Raw genomic sequence first — 21,193 nt, 5'->3', positions numbered from 1 at the left:
TTTCTGCATTTGATTCTTTACTGCAGATGTTATTAATTCAGGGATTTCTTTTTTTATTTCCAATCTGAGTTCCTCTATACCTTTTTGTAGCTTTTTCTTTATTTCAGAAGCCGTTGATTCATTGCTTTCAGCTGTGTGATTCCCAATTTGTTCTGTGTTAGTGTCCTCTGTACTTGTTATGGTTGGGCTTGGGTTCTGAGGTTGCATTCTGTTCCTTCTCATCATTTTCTGTAGCACTGTCTTCTGACCTTTGTTGTAGATATAACCTTCGTACGTGCTGAAGTTCAGGTGCAGCTCTACAAAGTTTGGATTTATCCAGCTGTGCCTGTCTTGGGTCTGGCTGCTGTGTTCAGCTCCTTCCTGCTGCTGCTCTTGAGAGTGAACCTGTTGTTCCCCTGTGGCAAGATGTTCTGCTCCTGGACTAGCTGGGTGGTTCTATCCTCTACACTCTCTGCAAGTACTGCAGTTGCAGGGTTACACCCTAGGCATGTATGCCAGGCCTGAGCTGTGCCTGGAGGGGGCAAGGTGGAGTAGTGGGGAGGGGAAGCTCTCCCACACACTCACTTGGTCTGGGCTAGGACTGGGTCTGGGAGTTGTTGGCTGCAGCAGAAATTCCTACTTGGCGGGTGGGGTGGAGGAGGTGCTGCGGAGTGGTGGGTGGCATCCCAAGGGGGTGGGCGAGGGTCTCACCCACGCTGTCCCTGGGCTGGGACCGGTATTTGGTCCCGCCAGTGCAGGGTAGCAGGAAGCTCTCCCACACACTCACCAGACCTGGGCTAGGACTGAGAAATAAGATTTTGCAATGGGCCTGTGTTCTTCAGGCTTAGTGACTCCCTTGAGCTTTGTTTGCCTTAAGTAAGCAGACTTAAACATTTTAGTTCACTGTTAGTAAAGGTCTTATTCTCACTAGCTGCAAGGCAGAGCACAGAGTAGCTCTAGTGATAGAATGCAATGGGGCAATATTAACTCTTCAGTAAGCACTTGCACATGTTAGTGTTAGAAAAATGAAGAGGAGGAGCTGGTGAGATGGCTCAGTGGTCTAAAGCACTTACTTAGAACAAGCTTAACAAAGCACAGGGACCGCGGTCCAATCCCCCAGCACCACATGCCAGCCAGCCCCGCCCCCTGGTGGGCTGAGCTTGCCACACACATAAATAAATAAATTAAATTTAAAAAAAGAAAAGAAAGAAAAATGAAGAGGAAAGAATACATATTTTGGAAAAGCCTGTCACACCATTGTTCTGATAAAATGGTATTATTTATAGCCTTTTTTCCAGATAATTTTGTTTAAGGTACTGGGGATTAGACCCACAGCCTTTGCACCAGCTTACATCCATACCTTTATTTTATAGTTTTATTTCTGGTTCTCATTTTTTAATAGTGCATATTAGTACAAAATGGATACAGTTATCATGAGTTAGTATATGGGCATATTGTGCCTTAGTCCTTTTTTCACTTTCCCTTGCCCTCCTTTTCCTCCCCACTTTCTTCATCTCTAATCCTTTTTCTATCTACAAAAGGTCTATGTCCCTGTTTTGTCATCTGTTTTTTATTTTGCTTTTTAAATTATTTATACTTTGGGTTTCTCCCACTAAGATAAACCATGCTATATTTAACTTCTGTGTGTTGTTTATTTCCCTTAGCACTGTGGTTTCTAGGCCCATCCATTTTCCTACAAATGACTCAGATTTCTCTTTATGGCTGAGTAGTACTCCTTTCTGTATAAACACCATATTTTCTTTATCCGTTTATCTGGTAGTGAATATATAGACCAGTTCGAAGATTTAGCTGTTGAATTGTCCTGCTACAAACATATGCATGCCTCACATGGTGCATGCCTAACACGATGTCTTAACTGTTTTGGGACGATATGCAGAAGAGGTACAGCTTGATCAAATGAAATTTCTATTTTTAGTTATTTAAGTAATTTCTATGTTAATATCTTTAAATTCCCACCAGCAATGTAGAAGGGTTCTTTTCTCCTCCCTGTAGGCTTACCAGCATTTATCTTTGGAGTTTGTGACAAGACATCATGCAAATTGGATCCAACAAGTGCTACAAAAAAAAAAAAAAAAAAGACTCCATAAACAAAAACATAGCCATCAGAATTATGGGAATAAAGGGAAATTTAGAAGATGAGTCAAAATATATTAAGCAAAGAATTTGGGACTGGGGAGATAGCTCAGTTGAATAAGTGTATGCCTGGCAAGCGCAAGGGCCTGAGTTCAATCCCTGGCTCTGCAAAAAAAAAAAAAAAAAAACAAGAATTCACTAAAATCATAGCAGAAACCTTTCCAAATCAAGGGAAAGAATCCAATATTCAAGTATAAGAGACATTTAGAACCTCAAATATCTATGACCAGAAAAAAGTTCTCCATAATATATCATGAAATTCCAAAAAAAAAAGAGAAAATACAAGTGGATACACAAATGCAGCATGTTACTTTGTCTTCAGTGTATGACACTATGCCCTGAATTCATTCAAATCTTCTAGCCCTGCTTCTTACTATATTTTTCATGTCCTGTATTTCTGCTTGCTTGCTTTTTATAATTTCTAATCTTTGCCAAACAGGTCATTCATATCTTGTACTGTCTTGTTTAACTCAATTAGTTTATTGTTTGTTTCTTCTTTAAGCTCCTTGAAACTTTTATTAGTAAAATCCATTTTCTGTTTAATAAAGCCCTCTTTAAGCTTACCAAACATCTTATGAAGTTGTTTATGTGTTTCTTTTTTGAGCTCTTTAAACATTTTGACTATTTGATTTCTTAGTTCTTTGCCTGTGATTTCCTCTACTTCCATGTCCATGAGATCAGATTTTGAGGGACTAAGGGTTTTTAGAAGTGTCTTATAACCTGGCTTTCTCATGTTTCTGTTGTTTCTGTGCTGCAGGTTGATGACCAGATGAGACAGAAAGATGTCCATACTGTATAGATGCCTTTAGTTATAGTCTGTCTCTCCATGATGTGTCCTTGTGTTGGGTTACATTTTGGTATTTACATTTCTCCTCAACTTATTTGGCATAACATTTGAGGTTCTTCTCAGGGCCCAACCTTCTAGGAGCTGGAGCTAGAGCACTCATGTTTGTGGAGATAGATCCATTTCCCCAGGAACCAGGGTTAGTATTCCAGACTACTTTGATCTTTTCTCTGGATTGCCTTCACTTTCTCTATTTGGAACATTTTGATAGAGATCAAAAATTTAGCATTATTAGTTTCCAGCCATGACCAGAATATAGATTGACCTAGGTACCTTAAAATCCCCAGAATCTGACTGGCTGCTCATTTTTGGCATCTTCTTTTCCACATTTTATATCACAGTCTCCCAGAAGTAATAGTTTGTACTGTTTTTACCTTCTATGTTCATCCAGTATACCCTTTTGATGCTAGAGAAGAGGGTGGACTACAGCAGAGAGCTTGCCCTAGATGAGAAAACTCTAAAACTTGCCATCACTAGCCATTTCCTTCCTTTCATTTCCTTTGATTCAGTCAGGTAAACCCAGTGCTTCCTAGCTGTGTCTGACTTTCCTTGTGTACCATCACAACGCTTTTTACCCAGGTGCTCCTTGGAAGAAATTTCTTGCAATAAATATCTTATCATGGGAACACCAGAAAAGAGTTCCCCTGAAGACTTTGCAGCAAGTAGTGTCTGGGCTGACATGGGTAACAGAGCCTATAGAGAACTGCCATCAGGAGGGAGGGGTGTTTTAAAGACTGCTTGACCTAAGAAAGGAATGGAAGGCCAGTTGGAGCTGGAGCAGCAGGGAGCCCATTGTGGGCCATCTGGGGTGTCTTCTAACCCTGGCCCCACATTCTGGGCCTCCTTCAAGGTTACCTCTCCTGCTGTGTACATATTTCTTCCTGTTTCCTGACAGTCTCAAGAGCTGCACCGCCAGTTAGGAAAACTGCTCATATTTCAGTCCCTTAGAATCTTGTTAGCTCTTTCATTTCCTTTTTTATTTACTTGTGATGGTCAAACTTACATTCCTTTACATTTTCTGAGTCTGGATTATTTCAAGATTTTTTTTAATTGCTAGAGAATGCTAATAGAAGAGAGAGCTCAGGATCCCTCTTTTCAGGGTACTTCATCTTCAAAATAGGATCAGAATGAATGAAATGTGGTATTTGAGGTCTGATCCTGGAAGAGGAAAAGGGTACCAGTGAAAAAATCAGGAAAACCTAAATAAAGGCTATAGTATGTAGTTAAAATTACAATAGCAATGTATTTCTCTAGGTAAGATATTAACATAAAGGAAAGTTGGGTTAAGGCATAAAGTCTGCTACCCTTATAATACTCTAAATTATTTCAAAATAAATTTAAAATATTATAATATTGATACAAAGATTTACAAACTTAGACTATTTCTTGATACATTTGCTAAAAGTCTTTAGACACATACCTACAACCATACGCTACCTTTGCCCATGAGCAGTGTTGGTATAATTGCATCACAAATTCCAGAATCTGATAAACCTATATTAAGTACCCAGCTTTGTCACTGCTGACTGTGCAAATGTGACCAAGTAATTGATTACTCTAAGATTAATTTTCTTAGCTGTACAAGGGGAATGTTGATTCCTACCTTCCAGGATTATCATGAGGGCATATTAGAGAACAGTTGAGGGTCTGCCACATAGTAAGCCCTCAAGATATTGCTTTCAGTAGTTCTCTGGACTAGTACTTCAAGAAAAATAAAACTGAATTCATGTTTTTACCTTAGGTTTGTTGTCACTCCAATACCTTAAGCATATAAGCAGCCAAGATGAGTACAACAGAATATAAGCAGAGATGGCAGGGAAAGGCCCAGCAGTTGGCCTGCATGCCTCTGGCTCTCCTTTATAAGTTTGTCCCCTTCACTTAGGCTAAGGAGAGGATGTGTCTTCCCTATCCATGGACAAGGACCAGACCTTGAGCCATACCATGGTTTTTTCAAGCACATGGATGTTTCTAGGCCTTACCTTTCTCATTATGTGTTTCTCTCCTCTTAAGAGAATTTCAGATGTCAGAGAGCCAGAAATTAGACTGTGCTCCAATTCTTTCATTCAGTAAATATTTATTGAATGCCTACTTTCTGTTAGATCCATATAAACATGATCCCAGCTGTTAGATACTTAGTCTAGCTTGCATTTAAGTAAATAATCAGCATACTCCACTTTATAATTAAATAAATAGATCAGCAAAGAAGCTCAAGTGTTGTGGTGGTGAGAAATCTGAGAACTGTAGTGATCTCGTCCCTCCATTGTCATCTCCAAGAACAGCCACTGAGTTTCCTAGGAGCTGCTGAGGCCAGAAAATTTTGTTTGTGTTGCAAGATCATTCCATATCACTTACCTGCCCAAGGCAAATGCTCCATGGTCTTGTGGTCCCAACATAAGGCTTTTGCCTCCAACCTCCAAAACACTCAGGACTCTTCAGATGCAGAAACAAGGAAAGAAGGAAGTTACGGTAAAACTCCTCAGGTTCTGCTTTAAACCAACAGGTGGACCTAGTGCTATACAGGAGCTCTACAAGGAACATAACAGCGTGATAGCTCAGAAAACTGTTCACATTGACACATGGTGTGTCCTGAAGAGACAGTTAAAGGAGTCATTTTTTCCAGTGCATGCACCTCTTAGTGCATCCCCTCATTGTAGCATCTGTATCATCATTTTGTTCTTAGTGTGATACTGGAGGTTGAACCCTGTGCTTTGCCCCTGAGCTATATCCCTGGCCTTTTTTGTTTTTTGTCTGGAGGCAAAACCTCACTGAATTGTTATGATGCCCAGGCTGCACTCTAATTTGTGATCCTCCTGCGTTTTTTAAGTCTTTTCTCCCTAGATTCTGAGTACTGAGCCCAGCCCAGGGCCTGCTTTTTGGCAGTTTTGGAAAGCTGTGGGAAGGAAGATGGATAAAAGAACAAAAATTTTTGTGTGCATTTTGTTGGATTGTAGTAATGAATAGTGTCTTTGGTCCTCCATCTTATAGAAACACTCAAGTCTTGTGTCCTGCTTCTCACCATCAGTTACTGTGCCACCCTCTCTCACCTGTTCCCTCTTCTCTTAGTCCAAATGAGTCAGACATGGTAATGTTCAGTCCCTTTGGGAGACCCTTCCAAAGGGCCCAAGTTCTCATTAGCATCACAAAGAACTTGTTCTCTGATCTTGAGAAAGCTTTTCCAGCCTCTCCTAGCCCCACTTACCATATTACCTAAGCCCTCAGACTGTAATTTGTAATCTCACTTTCTTCTGGCACACATTCCCACAAGTTTATAATTTCACTCTTGTGATATTCTTGCACGCCAACCCCCCCCCCCCCGAACCTGAGCCCTGTCTGTTGGTGCCTGCAGCTGAAAAACTGAACATAGCTGTTTCTGCAGGTAACTGGAATATGCAGAAGCCAGCAGAGCTGGCTTAGAAAGCTTATATGCAAAAGCAGGAGGAATACCAGCTTGTTAGCTTCTTTTAAGCTAACATTAAAAGGTGAACAAGTAAAGGTCCCTTAAGTGTCAGGAAAGTTTTTCCATGAAGGAGAAAATAACCATAAAAAATTTCGCTTCAGGAACCCATCTCTATAAATTAGGCAACTGAGTTCTAAATTTATGGACTTGCCAAGACCTACTTGTATTATCTGTAAACAGGTCTTAAGTTGCCACAGATGCTCAGAAGAAATCGAGCCTATCCTACTAATGAACATGCAAACAGTTTTCCCCATCTGCCACCTCTGTCTAGAGGCTAGGAAGGCCCTCTTACTTGATCACAAAGAACATAATTACTGTCTACAGAGAAGTCAAGTACAAAGGCTACCAGCCTTTGCAGGCCACCAAAGATTAGCAGCTGCCCCTCCTTTGATTGGGAGCAGTAATAACTGTTACTCTGGTTAATAATTGGATGGATTCCCAGGGCCATGTAATTCAGATTGAGGCTGTCTTTTTTCCTGGCCTTTAGCTAAGCCAGGTTATTTAGAATGGAGCTGCTAATCCTATTAGTGAGTTGTCAGTCGCACAGTGGTGTTTGTGTGGCGGGGGGTGACAGAGGAAGGCAGACCCATTAAGGTGTGCATTTCATCTCATGTTCTTTATCAGATCAGAATTATGCAGGTCCTTGAAGCATTTTCCAATTTTATTTGTCTAAATACAGACTGTTTGGAAAAAGGGAAAGGGAACATGTATTTAGTTCATCTTTCTAGAATGGCTCTTCACATGGCACCTATAGTGAGTGTGCATCCTGTGCCCGATCCTAGTTGGGAATGCAGAGATAGGAACACAGAGGCTTTGTGTGAAAAGTAGAAAAGGGTAAGGGCCACAAAACGTAGTTAAATACTGAGCAGTGTATAGAGGTACACATTTATAATCCCAGCTTGCTAGGAAGCTGAGGCAGGAGAATCTCAAATTTAAGCCCAGCCTGGACAATCTAGCAATTTAGGGCAACCCTGTCACAAACAAACAAGCAAACCTGACAGTGTATTCAGTGCTAGGTTCAATCCCCAGTACAAAAAAATATAGAGGATGGATGGATCCAACCACCCATTCACCCATCCATATTTTTTTTAAATATACAGAGAGCTTTGACTTTCATTGAGGTGATCTGGAAAGGCTTACAGAAAGAAGCAACATTTCACCCAGGTCTTAAGAAGTGAGAGATAACATTTGAACATCACAAGTTAAGAAGCTAACAATTGAGTTGCAGAGAATAATTATGAGGTGTGATTGAGATATACAGTGAATGTTTAAACTTTAAAAAATTCATTAAGGGAAAGACATTGCCATAGTCTCTATTTGGGACACACTTACCCCATAATTTTTGCGAATTACAAAGGCAGTTCTGAAGTTCTCTTTTATAAATGTATTTAGTTGAGCTATCCTAGCTGTTTCAGTGAAATGAATCGATTCACATGTTTCTCTTTCATGGCCATTTTGACTTTGGGAAAAAGCCAGAAGTCACATAATGCCTGATCTGATGAATGAGGTAGATATGGACACAGCGTCATATTCATATGATCTTGCCATTCTTTTGTTGTACTTGTCAATAGTATTCATCATATTGTGTATCACACTTCACAATAAAGAGGACTTCTAGAGCTGCTTCACAAGGTGACCAGAACAATAGAATAAGTGTCTTTAAAGCAAAGAGGAGTGCTGTGAGGCAGGTTAATGGCAGGTTAATCTTCACCATACACAATATTTTAATTATCCCTTATGTGGTTAAGTATTTTTAGTGTATTTGTTTTTGTGGACATTGAGAAGAAGGGAAAAGTGTAAGCAGTGTGTTTGGGGGGCATTCAGTCCCACCATGGTAGTCAGTATCCAGAAAGGGCAGAAGAATAGCATCTAGGAGGTCCCAAGTGACCTGCCCTATAAAGTGACTCAGAAGCAATGAGCCTATGGAAGGCTTTTCATATCTTGACATTTCCATATTTGCCTGGTTGTTTGACAAGTGGTATTTTTTTCTTTTTTCAGTTTTCTTATAGTGTCCAACAGCATGTGCTTGAGAAGTTGTTTCTTAATATTTGTCTCTTAATTTTAACATTCAAGTTACTCATCATGGAGCAAACTTGATTTCCCCTATCCTTCCCATGAGTGAAGACATCACCTCAGACATCACAGGGTTGTTTCATCTACGTTCATGTAGAGTGAAGCAGAAGAGCTGCTCACCTATGCTGTGTTGAGAAACAGAATGCAGAGGACGTTATTCCCCCTTGTGTTACAGGCCGTTATTGTTCTAATCTGTCGTATCTCACAGGAACTTTTTGCTGTCTAAGAGAAATAGTTTTGATTTTTCCTTTTTTTGTTGAATCACTCACCTTTGGGCATTGTTCTTTGCCAGGACCAGGACGGAAATGAGTTACAGTGTTGTTAAGGAACTTTCAACAAGAGGGGCTGGGCCACAAGAAGTACTGAACTGATGGAATGGGTACTGTTGACATGGGACACAGAGGAGAAGCTGGGAGGACACTGAGCCAGGCTCTGTGGAAGAGTCCAGAGGTGGCTTGTTGCAACTCCAATCTCAAGGGACTCAGCCAGAACCTTCTTTACTGGGAGATAGGGTGGTGTTGAGAGGTTTGTGGTTTTTTGTTTTTTGTTTAATTTCACAGGTGATTTTGCATTTTTCTTTATTTCTTTGAAAAGCTAAAATTTTTCAATAATGCATTAGCAGAAAAAAAAGTATGGTTCCAAATGGCCTTTATCTTCCTGAAACTGGCTGACTTTTGTCCTGTTCAGTGTCTGTTAGAGCCTATGTCTTAAGTCTTTCAAGAGGTCATATTCGTGCTGTTGGCACTGCATAAAAGGGCTTGAGTTGGAGTGTTTTTTTAGGCATAGATGTATACATTAAAATGATCTGCTTTTACTCAGTTTTCTCCCCTCCACTTCTGTAGTGTGAACCCAGTGCCCTCTAACTGTAGAGATGTCCATGGGAATAGTAGGGGTGCTACTGTTCCCTGGGGACACATTGGTCAGTGATCCTATTTGCCAGGCTGGAAGGATGATACCACGTTGGCTACAAGTTCAGAGATGTAGTGTGTAAAGACTACCCTGCCGTAAGTAGGAGAGTTAAGCTCCTTTCTTCATTGTGTTAGGAGGAACTTATCCTTCTACTTGAAACACACCATTCTTTGATCATGAAGTTCAGTTGCAGTGAAGAATCATCCCATCAGGCAAAGAATGAAGGATTTTTTCCTGGGATCATCCCTGAAGTATTACTGACTGTGTTTCCATAGTTAAAAATTATGTGAAAATATCTCTGTCCATGTCTCAAGCTATCCCTCAGCAACCACTGACAGGGTGCCTACTCTGTGTAGGCCTTTGCTAAGTGTCAGAGTTGTAGAGATGAAGCAGTTGTAGTCTGTCTTCAGTAAGCTCGGAGTGCAGTGGGGAAACAGATGGAAAGCTGGACAGTGTGTGTGAGAAGATGGTGGCTGTGAAGAAGGGCATAGGAGGAATGTGATCATTTCAGGGAAGAAGCCTGTTAGAGAGAAATCAGATTCTGAAGGATCATTCATGGGTACATCGGCCTCATTCTGTAGAGAGAGGAAGAATTGGACTATTGTGAACAAAGAGAGCCAGGATCACATTTACTCTTGAGACTATTTCCTCATTGCATCTGCAAGCATCCAGAGCCAGGCTATGTAAATAGACTCTCCCAACCAGTGCCAAGAACTGCTTCCTCGACAGGACAAGATAAACACACAATCAAATGTAGGTTCTAGCACATTGACAGAATAACTTCCTGCCTTGTTCTATCAAATATTTAAAATCTGAGCTCCTATGTTATGTATCTTTCTTTCCTTATTTGCCCAGTATTTCTTTTGCATTGTCCTTCTCAAAAGTATTGCTGTATTATGGAATAAAAACTTTAAAAACTAAATACTAGCCTATATCTTAGAGAGTTTGAGGAACAGTACTTTAGAGAATGAACCAGCTGAGGTGAGGCTGGACCCCAAGAAGCTAGTTAGGAGGTTCCTGTGATACCTTGAGCAAGAGACTGAGAACCGAGGCTGATGAGCTGATGTGGCAGCAGCCAGCATGGGTGGAGTGCAGGAGCCAAGGGCCACAGCAGGTGCAAGATGGAAAGTCTGGCTCCTTCTTGGACCATGGCATGGAGCTGGAGCACTGGAAGCCGGGAAGAAAGAAGTGTCTAGAGGGCAAATGTGCTTTAGAGTCTGCTAGAAGTTAGGCCTTTGCCTGTATGTTACTGTGACTTCTCCACTTCTGTTTCAAAGAGATTTTATTTTTTATATAGTAATAAATTTTTAATACTCATATATTTTATCTTTAATTCCTGTTTGAGGTTTAAATGAAAGATGTATTAGGTATTTAATTCCTCCTCTTGATTCAGAATCTCTGTCATTTTCCATAGACTTCAGTTGCTTCCATGGTAACTCAGGCCTGACACTGGTAACCACCATCAGTAAATGTTTACTACCAAACTGAGTCCAGAAAATATTCATATGTACGATATGATGGCATTTACGTGATATTCCATCATACATCAAACTAGAGTTCAGAAGGATTTTGGGTGTGGTTCGTTCTTTCTTTCTTTCTTTCTTTTTTTTTTTTTTTTTTTTTTTTTTTGCCTGGCTCATGCTACCTGAAGGGTGATTCTGGTAAGGCAGGTGGAGCTAGGGATAGAACTGTGGTCCTTTGCACCTGACTGGACTTGCCCCAGCAGGTGCTTAAACAACCGAGCTAACCTGCAAGCTCCCCAAACTAGAGTTCAAACGAGTGATTATTTCAGATTGCAGTGGATTGACTACAATAGGAATACTACACAGCAAGAAAAATGAGGGAAGTTGTGCTATAGGCAGCAACATGGATGAATTTGGGAACAAACAATGAGTACATAAAGGTAGATGTTGTAGTATATATAAGTATGATTCATATAGATTTGAAAAGAAAGCAAAGTTAATTCATCGTTTTAAAAGTCAAAATAATCTTTACATCAGGGAAGAGGGAGAAATAATGAATGGGATTACTGCTAGGACTTGTGGCAAGTCACAAAGCTTTATTTTTTTATTCTGGAGTTGTTCTAGTATTCATTTGGCTGTAACTCACTCAACTATAGGGTTACGAACAGTGCAGTTTTTTTCTGTACCTATTATGTGATAATACAAAGACTATTATTTTCTAATGAGATTTCTGGTAGTGTGAGAAAAAAAATAGTAACAGGATTACAGTTTTAAATACATTATTAAGTCCCCTGGGTCTTACAATTTTCTAATTGCTAGTTGTATTGCAAGTAGACATTTTCCCATTAGTAATGAAGTTATTAATTTTTAATTATGAAGTGTATGTTTGTCTAGTTGTGTATGTGTGTTACTGTGGAAGAGCATTAGATGACACATACCTGGTCATGCTGCAGGCCCCACACCCGTGCTGGGACAGTTGATTGACAAATTATGAGCTCAGAACATCAGAATCAGACACAAATGTTTGACAGGACATATGGATCCTCATATCATGTCCATCCCTCTCCATCCACCAAAAAAAAAAAAAAAACACTTAAAGCCCTTCATGTTTCAAAGCAGTGCCCAGTCTTTGTGAACTATTGAACTCTACATTATACATAATGAAATGATTCTGCCTAGGCTTAAAAACTGAAGTAGGGTGCCATGAAATTGCTCTGCTCTTTCCCATGCCCAAAGAATGCAAAGAACATGGAGAACTTCCTTCTCATAAGAATTGTACGTAATATGTAAATCATATAAAAATGATCAGAGTCCAGGTTCTGAAATGGTTACTTAATAGTCTCCCAAAAATAACTGAGGAGTGAAAAAAAAGTAGCTATTAGATTGTCATGTATTACTGGAGAAAATCATTCTAGCAGAGAGGATTTTTATAGAATTCGGGTTCTTTTCTAAGATAGAAATTAATATTACATTATGTGGGTTTTATTTACTAAAAATCTCTGTATCAAATGACTTTTCCCTCTGATTTTTCTTTTGCCTATATTAACATTTTAACTTACCCAGAGAAGCCTATCCTGACTCTTTCCCAAAAGTATAATTGATTCTCCCATTATTCTCATGGAGAATTTAAAGTTACATTACTGAACATTGCCGTTGTTCACTGAATTTTAAGCTTAGTGAAAGACAGTGATATGTTTTTATATTCACTATTACTAATCTGCATTTCCTTGCACTAAGTAAACATTCAGCAGGTATTTGTATGGTAACTGAACCAACTGAATGTTTTGTTGTAAAACTAAGTATTTCATTTGGTTATAATTTTATGCCTGGGAAATTTGGCTAACTTCTGTTTACATTTCTGTCTAGAATGTGGCAGATCAGATTGCATTTCAAGTTGCTGGTGGATTAACAGCCCTTGAACACATCCTTCAAGTAGTAGTCCCAGCCACCAATGTGAACACAGTTTCACGAATCCCTCCTAAGTAAGTATAGTTTTTAAATCTCTTTCACGTTTCATTTGTGAGTCATTTCTGCCCTATATGGCTTCCATATGGGGACCACAAAAAAACTGGGCATATTCAGGGTTGAATAAGAAAAGTTTGCACTACCCATTAGGGAGAAAATTGAACCTTATTAGGAAATCTCTTTAGTATCTGACTGTGCTAATTTTAAATCAAGAAAAATTGATGAACTCTTGGGAAGTTCCAGAAATTGAACAAAAATGAATAGTAATAACAGAAAACTAATGTTGGCTATTGCTTATAAAGAGGTGAACACATTAGCAAAGACCCCACACACAGGAAGAACCGTCTGAGGCCAAGACTGCCATAGTCTGGAGTCCCAGCCAAATTCCCAGTAACTGAATTACAGTTTGGTCACCAACTGTAAAATGCTCTTTGTCATAAGGATCCTATGCAGCAATCAGACCTAATCTCTGCTTTCCTGTCCTCTTGGGTCCCCTTTCAGACCTTGGCCTCCTGGGACATAATAGCGGAGAGTGTTATTTCAGAACTACTACTATAATCTAAGGTGGAGCATGCATAATTTCTGAGCACTTTGAGAACACTCTTACGTAGAGAATTGAAATGAGAAGTTTTGATAAAAGTTAATTTATACTACTGAGTAGTCTTTGTACTATTTAGCACAATAAAAGGAATGTGTCATTTATCCATAGGATACAGCAGGAGAGAAAAACTAAGTGTTTATCTCTTTTTTCCTCAGAGCCATTGTGCTGAGATAGAAAAATAGCACTTATTTAGAATCTTAGAAACCTGGGTTTCAGTTTGACCTTAGTCTGTTACTAGTAGGCAGGGAGAATTTGGGCAAGTGCTTTCCTCTCACTCAGTTTCCTCACTTGGTAAAATGGGATAATCAGACTTCACAGTGTTGCTGAGGGGATCAGGGAAGTACTCATGTGAGAGTTCTTTGTAGTGTGTTAGAAATGTTGAATGACAATTTTTAAGTGATACTTTTGCCTGAATCAAGATAGTGTAGTCTAGTTGAGCAGAGACACAGACATTTCTCATTTAACAGTTGAGTTCTCTTTCTGCGACTGGGTCATTAACTAAACTGGGCACTAAGCAAGGAACTGTATGTAGTATGTACATTAAAATCTTCAGAATAAAGAAATGTCAAAGGAAACTCCAACTTGATGACTTCGCTTTTATTTGTATAACTCTTACATACACTAGTATAATGTATAAGAGAACATAGAACTACAGTGTTACAACCAGCAAAAATTACAGTACTGTATTAACAAGATGTGCTGTATAATGAAAGACAGTGAGGCTCTGTAAACAAAATGTACAGAACTGAACCACAAAACAACACGTGTCATCTGCATGTGTAAACGTTGTATTGTCTCCCTAATGTAAGAAACAAATAGTAAATAAGACCTAAAAGGTACAATATATATTGTAAAAGGGAAAGAAACTGCTCAAAAGGAAAAAGCAACTGGAATGAGGGAAAGGAGAAAAAATAGAAAATAAGAGAAACAAATGCTTATATACTCACACAAGATAGCTAAGGTAATTGTACTACTAATTTCTATTAGTTTATTGAAAGAAACAACTAATGCTTAATTTTTTGATTAATTTTGCATGCTTGTAGTAATCTGAACAACTACTTTGAAGATAAAAATATACAATATAACAACCATTATTGATTTCCTATCACCTTGTTTTGAAATTATGTATAATTTTTAAAAATTTTTATTGTTTTCAAAATAAAAAAATAAAGATAGGTCATGAGTCTGAACAATTATTAAGCAGATGAGTCATTAAAAGAGGGACATCTGTATTTCCAAGTACAAACTCTGTAACACTGATGTTAATTTGAGTTCTGCTGCTCCATTGACAAAGTAGATGCAAATGAAGAAAGGTGTAGGTGTTCCTTTAAACCATGGTGTCTACAGGTAGAAAGCCCCAGGTTCCAGAACTACAGGAGGAGATGTAAATGTAGAATCATAGCATGCCAGTGGACATGAGCTAAGAGACTAATTTAAAAACACTTTATTTTCCTTCCAGCTGCTCTTTGCATAAAGCCCTGTCCTAGCTGTGGGCCATCCATAGTCCCTGGGTTCTCCCTTCACTCAACCCACTAATCCTTCCTCTCATGCCTGACAAATGCCCTATCTTCATGAACCTTGGCCATTTCAGATCACTCTCCTTCCTGACTCCGTGATAAATCCAGGCAGTTACCTAAAGAACTAGTTAGACTGTGCTACATCGTTTCATTTTCCTCAGTGATAAACAGCAGAGGACTCTAGATGTATAAGCCAGTGCCTTAGAACAGTTCTAGTGCTGACCTTGTGAGTCCTATGACATAACCCGGATGCAGCTCTGAGCACTGTATGAATGGATAAATCAGCTCCCTATCCATCTTCTCACCACTGTGCCCATTTCTGTTTCCATTTCACATAGGGCCTCAGGAGTTAAGAGATCCCACTTTGTTCTTTGATTACTGCAAGATTACTTCCTATGAATGAACATGTGCTCCTTGCACTTTTTAAAATATGAAATTAAGAATAGTGCTGCTTCCGAAAACTTAAAATTTTAAAGACTTTCCAAATCTACAGTAAGTTGTTTTACTTTTGCCAGAAACACAAAAGACCACACAGCTTCTTAGTTTTTTGTTTTGTTGTGTGTGTGTGTGTGTGTGTGTGTGCGCGCGCGCTATTGAGAGACTTAGAATCCAAAGCCAACCTTCTTAATAAAGGTGCTCCAGTAAAATAAATCGCCAGGTCAAGAAAACTCACCCTGGAACAAGGGAATTTTCATTCCATGCTGTATCTTCTTTTGGGAAGACTCATGTTATTCTGCCTCCAAACTTTGATTTTAAAAATAAGTACGAAATGATAGAAGACATGATAATCTCTTTTTCCACTTAAACCAGTAGCAATTCCTTACTATCGCTTTAAATATTTGAGAACTTTTTTTTTTTCAGAACCAGGGATTGAACTCAAGACCTTGTGCTTGCCAGGGAAGCGCTTATTCTACTGAGCCATCTCCCTGGCAGCTTTAAATATTTGAAAGTAAAGGTGGTTTGCTATTTTCTAGGGTTTAAATAACACCCCATGTGATATAAATAAGAGAGTAGATTTGCTCTGGGTGAGAGCTGTGGTGTAGTTTATAACACCGTCACGCACCAAAGTAGCGATGAGAAGCAGCATGAGAGTCAGTGATCCCTGACACCACACCTACCCATATCCTTTTGGCAGCAGTAAGAGCTCAGCAGAAATGGTCCCTGAGCTGAGCCTCCCTATGTTACCCTTTCCAACTTGGTATTTATAGTTCCTAATAGACACTCTGGGATAACATAAGTGCCCAGGAATTAACTCTACAGCTCGTTTGTTCATTTGCTCATTTGTTTGTTTGCTCTGTGGAGGCACTTATGTTTCTTCTTGCAGTAGACTTCTCTATATGAAGCAAAATAAAAGTGTGAAATAATGGAAAATCAGTCAGACCCTGGCTTAAACTTCCACTTTTCGCCAGTGTGACCATGGTCCAAATTACTTATTATAATGCAGACTCAGTTAAAGAATGTTTTTTTGTTTTTTATTTTAAGGAAGGGTCTACAGGGTGTTCAGGGTCTCACTAGTAGATCTCAGTGTGCCCTGGGGGGGGGGCAGCATGGCAGCCTCGGGGATTGAACCCCCAGCCCCTGTGCCTGCTTGCAGGCACTTTAATCCACTGAGCTATTTGGCTGGCCCCTCAGACTCAATAACAAGACTAATACATACCTGTAAGGCTATGATAAGGATTTAAAGTGCATATCTTTTCTAAGTTCCTTAACAGCACTTAGTTATTATTAGTGGTTTTATTGTAGTTATTGTTTTGACTCCTTATTACACTGCTTAGTATTAAGCTTTCAGTCCTGCTTTTGTCACTTTGGCGTCTGAGAAGGTATAACACATTAATTTGTTTGGAGTTTTTGTTCTAAGTCTAAATTTCATTCCTGGTAAATTTTAGCCCATTCATTTAGGATTCTTGGATTGCGAATTGGCCCCAATCAAGTTTCCTTTTTCTTTAACTTTTTGCCAGTCCTAACGTTCCATAGAACATATGTATCTTCATCTAATTATTGAAAAGTACAGGGAAGAGTTCAGTTTAGCACTGTAGTGTGTACTTTCTTGCCAGGCTCTCCATTTGTGCTATGGTCAGCTCCCCAGCTAGATCATAATTGCTTGGGATCAGAGACATAGTAAATGAATCATTTGTAAGTTACATGACACCTTACTGTTGTTCAAATACATGAGTAAGTTCTTTCTTCAGTGTGCGAAAAGAAGCAGTGAAAGAATATACTCCATTCCAGTGACCACGTCGTAGCCTTGTGGGGCCTTCCTGAAGTTGACCGCACCATTATCTGAAATTTAGGGAATGGGAGGGAGTCTTAAACTTTTGCAGATGTGTATATCATGTACATGATAGTGTTACTTATTCAAAAGGCCACACGAAATTCTAAAACTATATCATTGTCCTTATCACAATTTTAGAATCAGAGCAGACTAATACGTGTAAGATTGACCTATTTTACACTGTAAGGAAAAGCATCTGCTTCTACTGCTGTGATATTTATAAAGGATACCTATTTATGCATGTCAAACAAATTAGTAAAGGTACTTTTTACTTTATCATATTACATTCATTTATCTGACTATAGTAAATCACTGACATCCAGGTAAAGCAGTGGTCATTAAACATAGTAAGTTTTTAAAATTATTATGGCATGGAGTAGAATTTTCATCACTTGGAAGATAATGTATAAGATATCACAGATTCTTCAAAATAAACTAAAACTTGGGACTGAGGAGATAGCTCAGTGGTCTGAGGGCCTTCCTTACAAGCACAAGGATTTGGGTTCGATCCCCAATATGGCATGCCATAGCAGCCCTGGAACCCCAGGAACACTGTGCCAGCCCCCAAATGGTGGTGCACTCCTATAATCCCAGCACTGGGGAGGCAGAGACAGGAGGATCACTACAAGTTTTGACTGCATGGTAAGACCCTGTACCAAATAAAAGATTTTAAATTTTTTAAAAAATTAAAAAGAAACTAAAACTTGTGACATTATGCAGTTAATCATTTTGTAACATTGTTCTGCATGATCTTTGAGTTGATGAGACGGAAGCTGGCATTCGTGAGTGTCCTTGATACCCAGCACTGTGCCAGGTGTTCCCACAATACCCTTCAAGCCCAAGTACCACACATGGTGGCCACTGCTGGGTGAGGCTTGGGAAGACTCCTGTCTGGGGTGTGACTGCAACTTGAGAAAACCATGCTATTCCTTTTGGAAGAATGTTTTGTTCTTTTCAAATGGCAGAAAGAATGTCCAGGGCTGGGGAGATGGCTCAGTAGAATAAGCACTTCCCTGGCAAGCACAAGGGCCTGAGTTCAATCCCCAGTTCTACAAAAAAAAAAAAAAAAAGAAAGAAAAGAAAAAGAAAGAATGTCCAGAATAATTCTGTGACTACTGTTTTTTCCCCCCTAAGACTGTGTGATCTTCTTTTATGCCTGTAAAGAGGCAGACACATTTCATCTTATAGTGGAAAAGAGGTAGTAATGCCATTGTGTTCCAGAAGCATGTATATAATCTGTGACTCCAATCCTGATGCTCAGAGAAACTAGGGATTTCCTGCTTGGGATCAGTAGTATGCCTTTGTGGGCATGGGAACGAGACTGGAATGAAGCCTATCCTTAGGGAACTTACAGTCAAGGAAAATGAGATATTTTAAACTCTGAATATCACTACTAGTAACTTGCATGTCACTTTATAAAACAGAAACCCTGGTGGCACACACAAGACGCTTGATAGAGTTGTACCTCCAAGGTCTGTAAACTTCATTTCCTGAAATGCCTGGCCTTGTGTTGCTTATTTGTGACACCAGGCTCTTGCCTCATGGGTCGCTTCTCTTTGTGATTCATCTGCTGTTGAATCTTTGCCTCTTCACTTTACAGCACAATCCAGACTTCCCAGATGTCACTGTGTGCTTCCTTCCCTATTACCTTTCACTCTTCTCTTGGCTTGCCATAGTCACTGCAGCACCTTTTCCTTTGTTCTTCTGCTTATGTGAGGTATTGTGGATACTACCCATTTTAGGATAACTATAAGAAGCTGTGATCAACTGCAGTCAAGCCTACACAGCTACATTTTAGGCCATGTGGTTCTTTTAATGGCCATAGCTGATTAAACCCAAGAGAAAACAGTCAACTCAAGAGCAACCAAGCTGTAGGCCAGTCAGCAATATCAGATTTGTAGTCCAGTACAAAAAGTTAAACTGGGCCACTGAAGTCTCTCTCAGGAATTTGCATTAAGGAAATCACAAACATTAAATCATTTTTTTTCTTTGAGTACATATATTTGAATTTGAAAAAACATGTGTAATAACTTCTGGGATGGCCATTATATATCTACATGCATCCCAGGTTTTAGCAGGATTTAACAGAGGCCTTTGGGGCAACTAGAGAAAAGGGAGGCAGCACTGCTCCATGAGAGATGAGAGAAAGTGAAAGCAGGTCCAGTCCACAGTGGTGGCATTGTTTCTGCTCTCCTGAGGGCTGGTGGTTCAGTTTCTCTTGGATTCATGTAAATATTCCCAATAGGCTTGCAATAAAGGACCCTTTTTATTTCAAACATTTTGAGTAGATTTCTGTCCCTTCTAACCATAAAGGCTGACACTTTAAAATACAATATTAAAGATTCTTACAACTCCTTTATTTATTTATTTATTATTTTATGTATTTAGTACAGGGTCTATAGAGTCTCACTACATAGATCAGACTCATGGTGATTCTTCTGTTTTCAGCCACCCAAATACTGGGATTATAGGCTTTCTCCACCATGCCTGGTCTCAGTCACCCTCTCAGCATGCCCGGAGGGTGAGAACAGAGCTGGCACGCCAGGGATCAAACCTGGGCTCCTGCACTCTGCCTAAGCAGGCACTTTAGTCCACTGAGCTATCTAGCCAGCTCAGGTTCTTATAACTCCTAATTATGGTTGAAAAATACTTATTTTCTAAATCTTTTCATATTAAGGAAGCATGACTGAGTACTTATGGCTGATCACTACGAGTATGAGCTACGTAGCTAGGCCCTGTACCAAACAAATAAATTAATTAAATGTTTTTTTTTTAAATGTAAAAATGATGAGAGTAAAGGCACTATAAATTCTTTAGGGCAGTGTGTGTGTGTGTGTGTGTGTGTGTGTGTGTGTGTTATTGGGTATTAAAATTATGGTCTTTACTCTGAGCTACATCCCCAACTTTATTTATTTATTTATTTATTTATGTATTTATTTATTTATTTTGATGTTTGTTTTTTGAGACATGGTTTCTATATAATTCAGGCTGGTCTTGAACTCACTTTGAGCCCAGGCTCATCTTGAACTTTTAGTGATCCTCCTGCCTCAGCCTCCTGAATGTGGGGATTCCAGGCATATACTACCACACCCAGCTGTCCCCAACCCTTTTTTATTTATTTTGAAGCAGGGTCTTTGAGTCACTCAGTTACGTATTCTCAGCTAGTATCTGCAATCCTCCTTCCCACAGTTACCCTATATTATCATTTTACATGAGCGAAGGAATTAAACCTCAAATGCTCTCCTGACAAGTTGGGACTGGCCCACCTTTCCTTTTTTTCTGCTAACTTCAGTTTGGGGAGTCTATGCAGAAAATGATGTATATTAAATGTGCTGTTCTTAAACCCTTAAGGTTAAAAATACTGTTTTTCCTGTGATATGCTAAAGATTTGTTTTTATTCTGCCTGTTTAGTTTTCTCCTTTTAGTTGGGGAGGCATTGCTTGATTGATTGGTTTTAGGTCTGAGATTTAGGTATTATGGCGATTTATTGCTGTGGGTACATCAAATGCTGTATGGATCACTCATTTCTTTCACCTAGCTAGTGAGGACTGCATCTTAACAGAAACTGAGAAAAATGAAGCAACAACTACATGTAGCTATTTATCAGTATGATACAAAATGTTCAGAGAAGTGAAGTCTGAAAAAGAAACACAGCATTTCTATCAAATTATAACACCCATTTCAGAACTCAGATCAGCTGGCAAATATGGCGTATGTTTATGAAAAGATTTACTTCCTGTGAGTTATAAATGTGGATGGTATAGAGATGGAACCCTGTGTGTCTGCTACATCAGGCTGCCAGTAAATGTTAATAAAATAGAAGTTGCCAATATGCCTGAAACTTAGAATACTATCTACTGCTACCTTTTTGGAGGCAGGACTAGTTCTAAATATCTACTTTTAGGTTGAGGTTTACTAAAAGTGAGTAACTTTCCCCAGTAGACAATACAAATATATAT

At 39.3% G+C, this 21,193-nt stretch overlaps 1 protein-coding gene across 3 annotated transcripts in view; it reads left to right on the top strand.

The window, feature by feature from the left end:
• Scaper (S-phase cyclin A associated protein in the ER) overlaps nucleotides 1-21,193 on the top strand; it is a 438,975-nt gene that overhangs the window by 306,416 nt on the left and 111,366 nt on the right. For all 3 annotated transcript variants that reach the window (XM_023712676.1, XM_023712675.1, XM_023712677.1), the window contains one exon: nucleotides 12,746-12,861. In XM_023712676.1, the coding sequence (XP_023568444.1) occupies nucleotides 12,746-12,861 (116 nt within the window). The remainder of the gene's footprint in view (nucleotides 1-12,745; nucleotides 12,862-21,193) is intronic.

Source organism: Octodon degus, unplaced genomic scaffold, assembly GCF_000260255.1.
Source record: "Octodon degus isolate 3935 unplaced genomic scaffold, OctDeg1.0 scaffold00026, whole genome shotgun sequence".
Classification (NCBI taxonomy): Eukaryota; Metazoa; Chordata; class Mammalia; order Rodentia; family Octodontidae; genus Octodon; species Octodon degus.
Note: the sequence above shows the minus strand (reverse complement) of the source record. Positions and strands in the feature narration are given on the sequence as shown.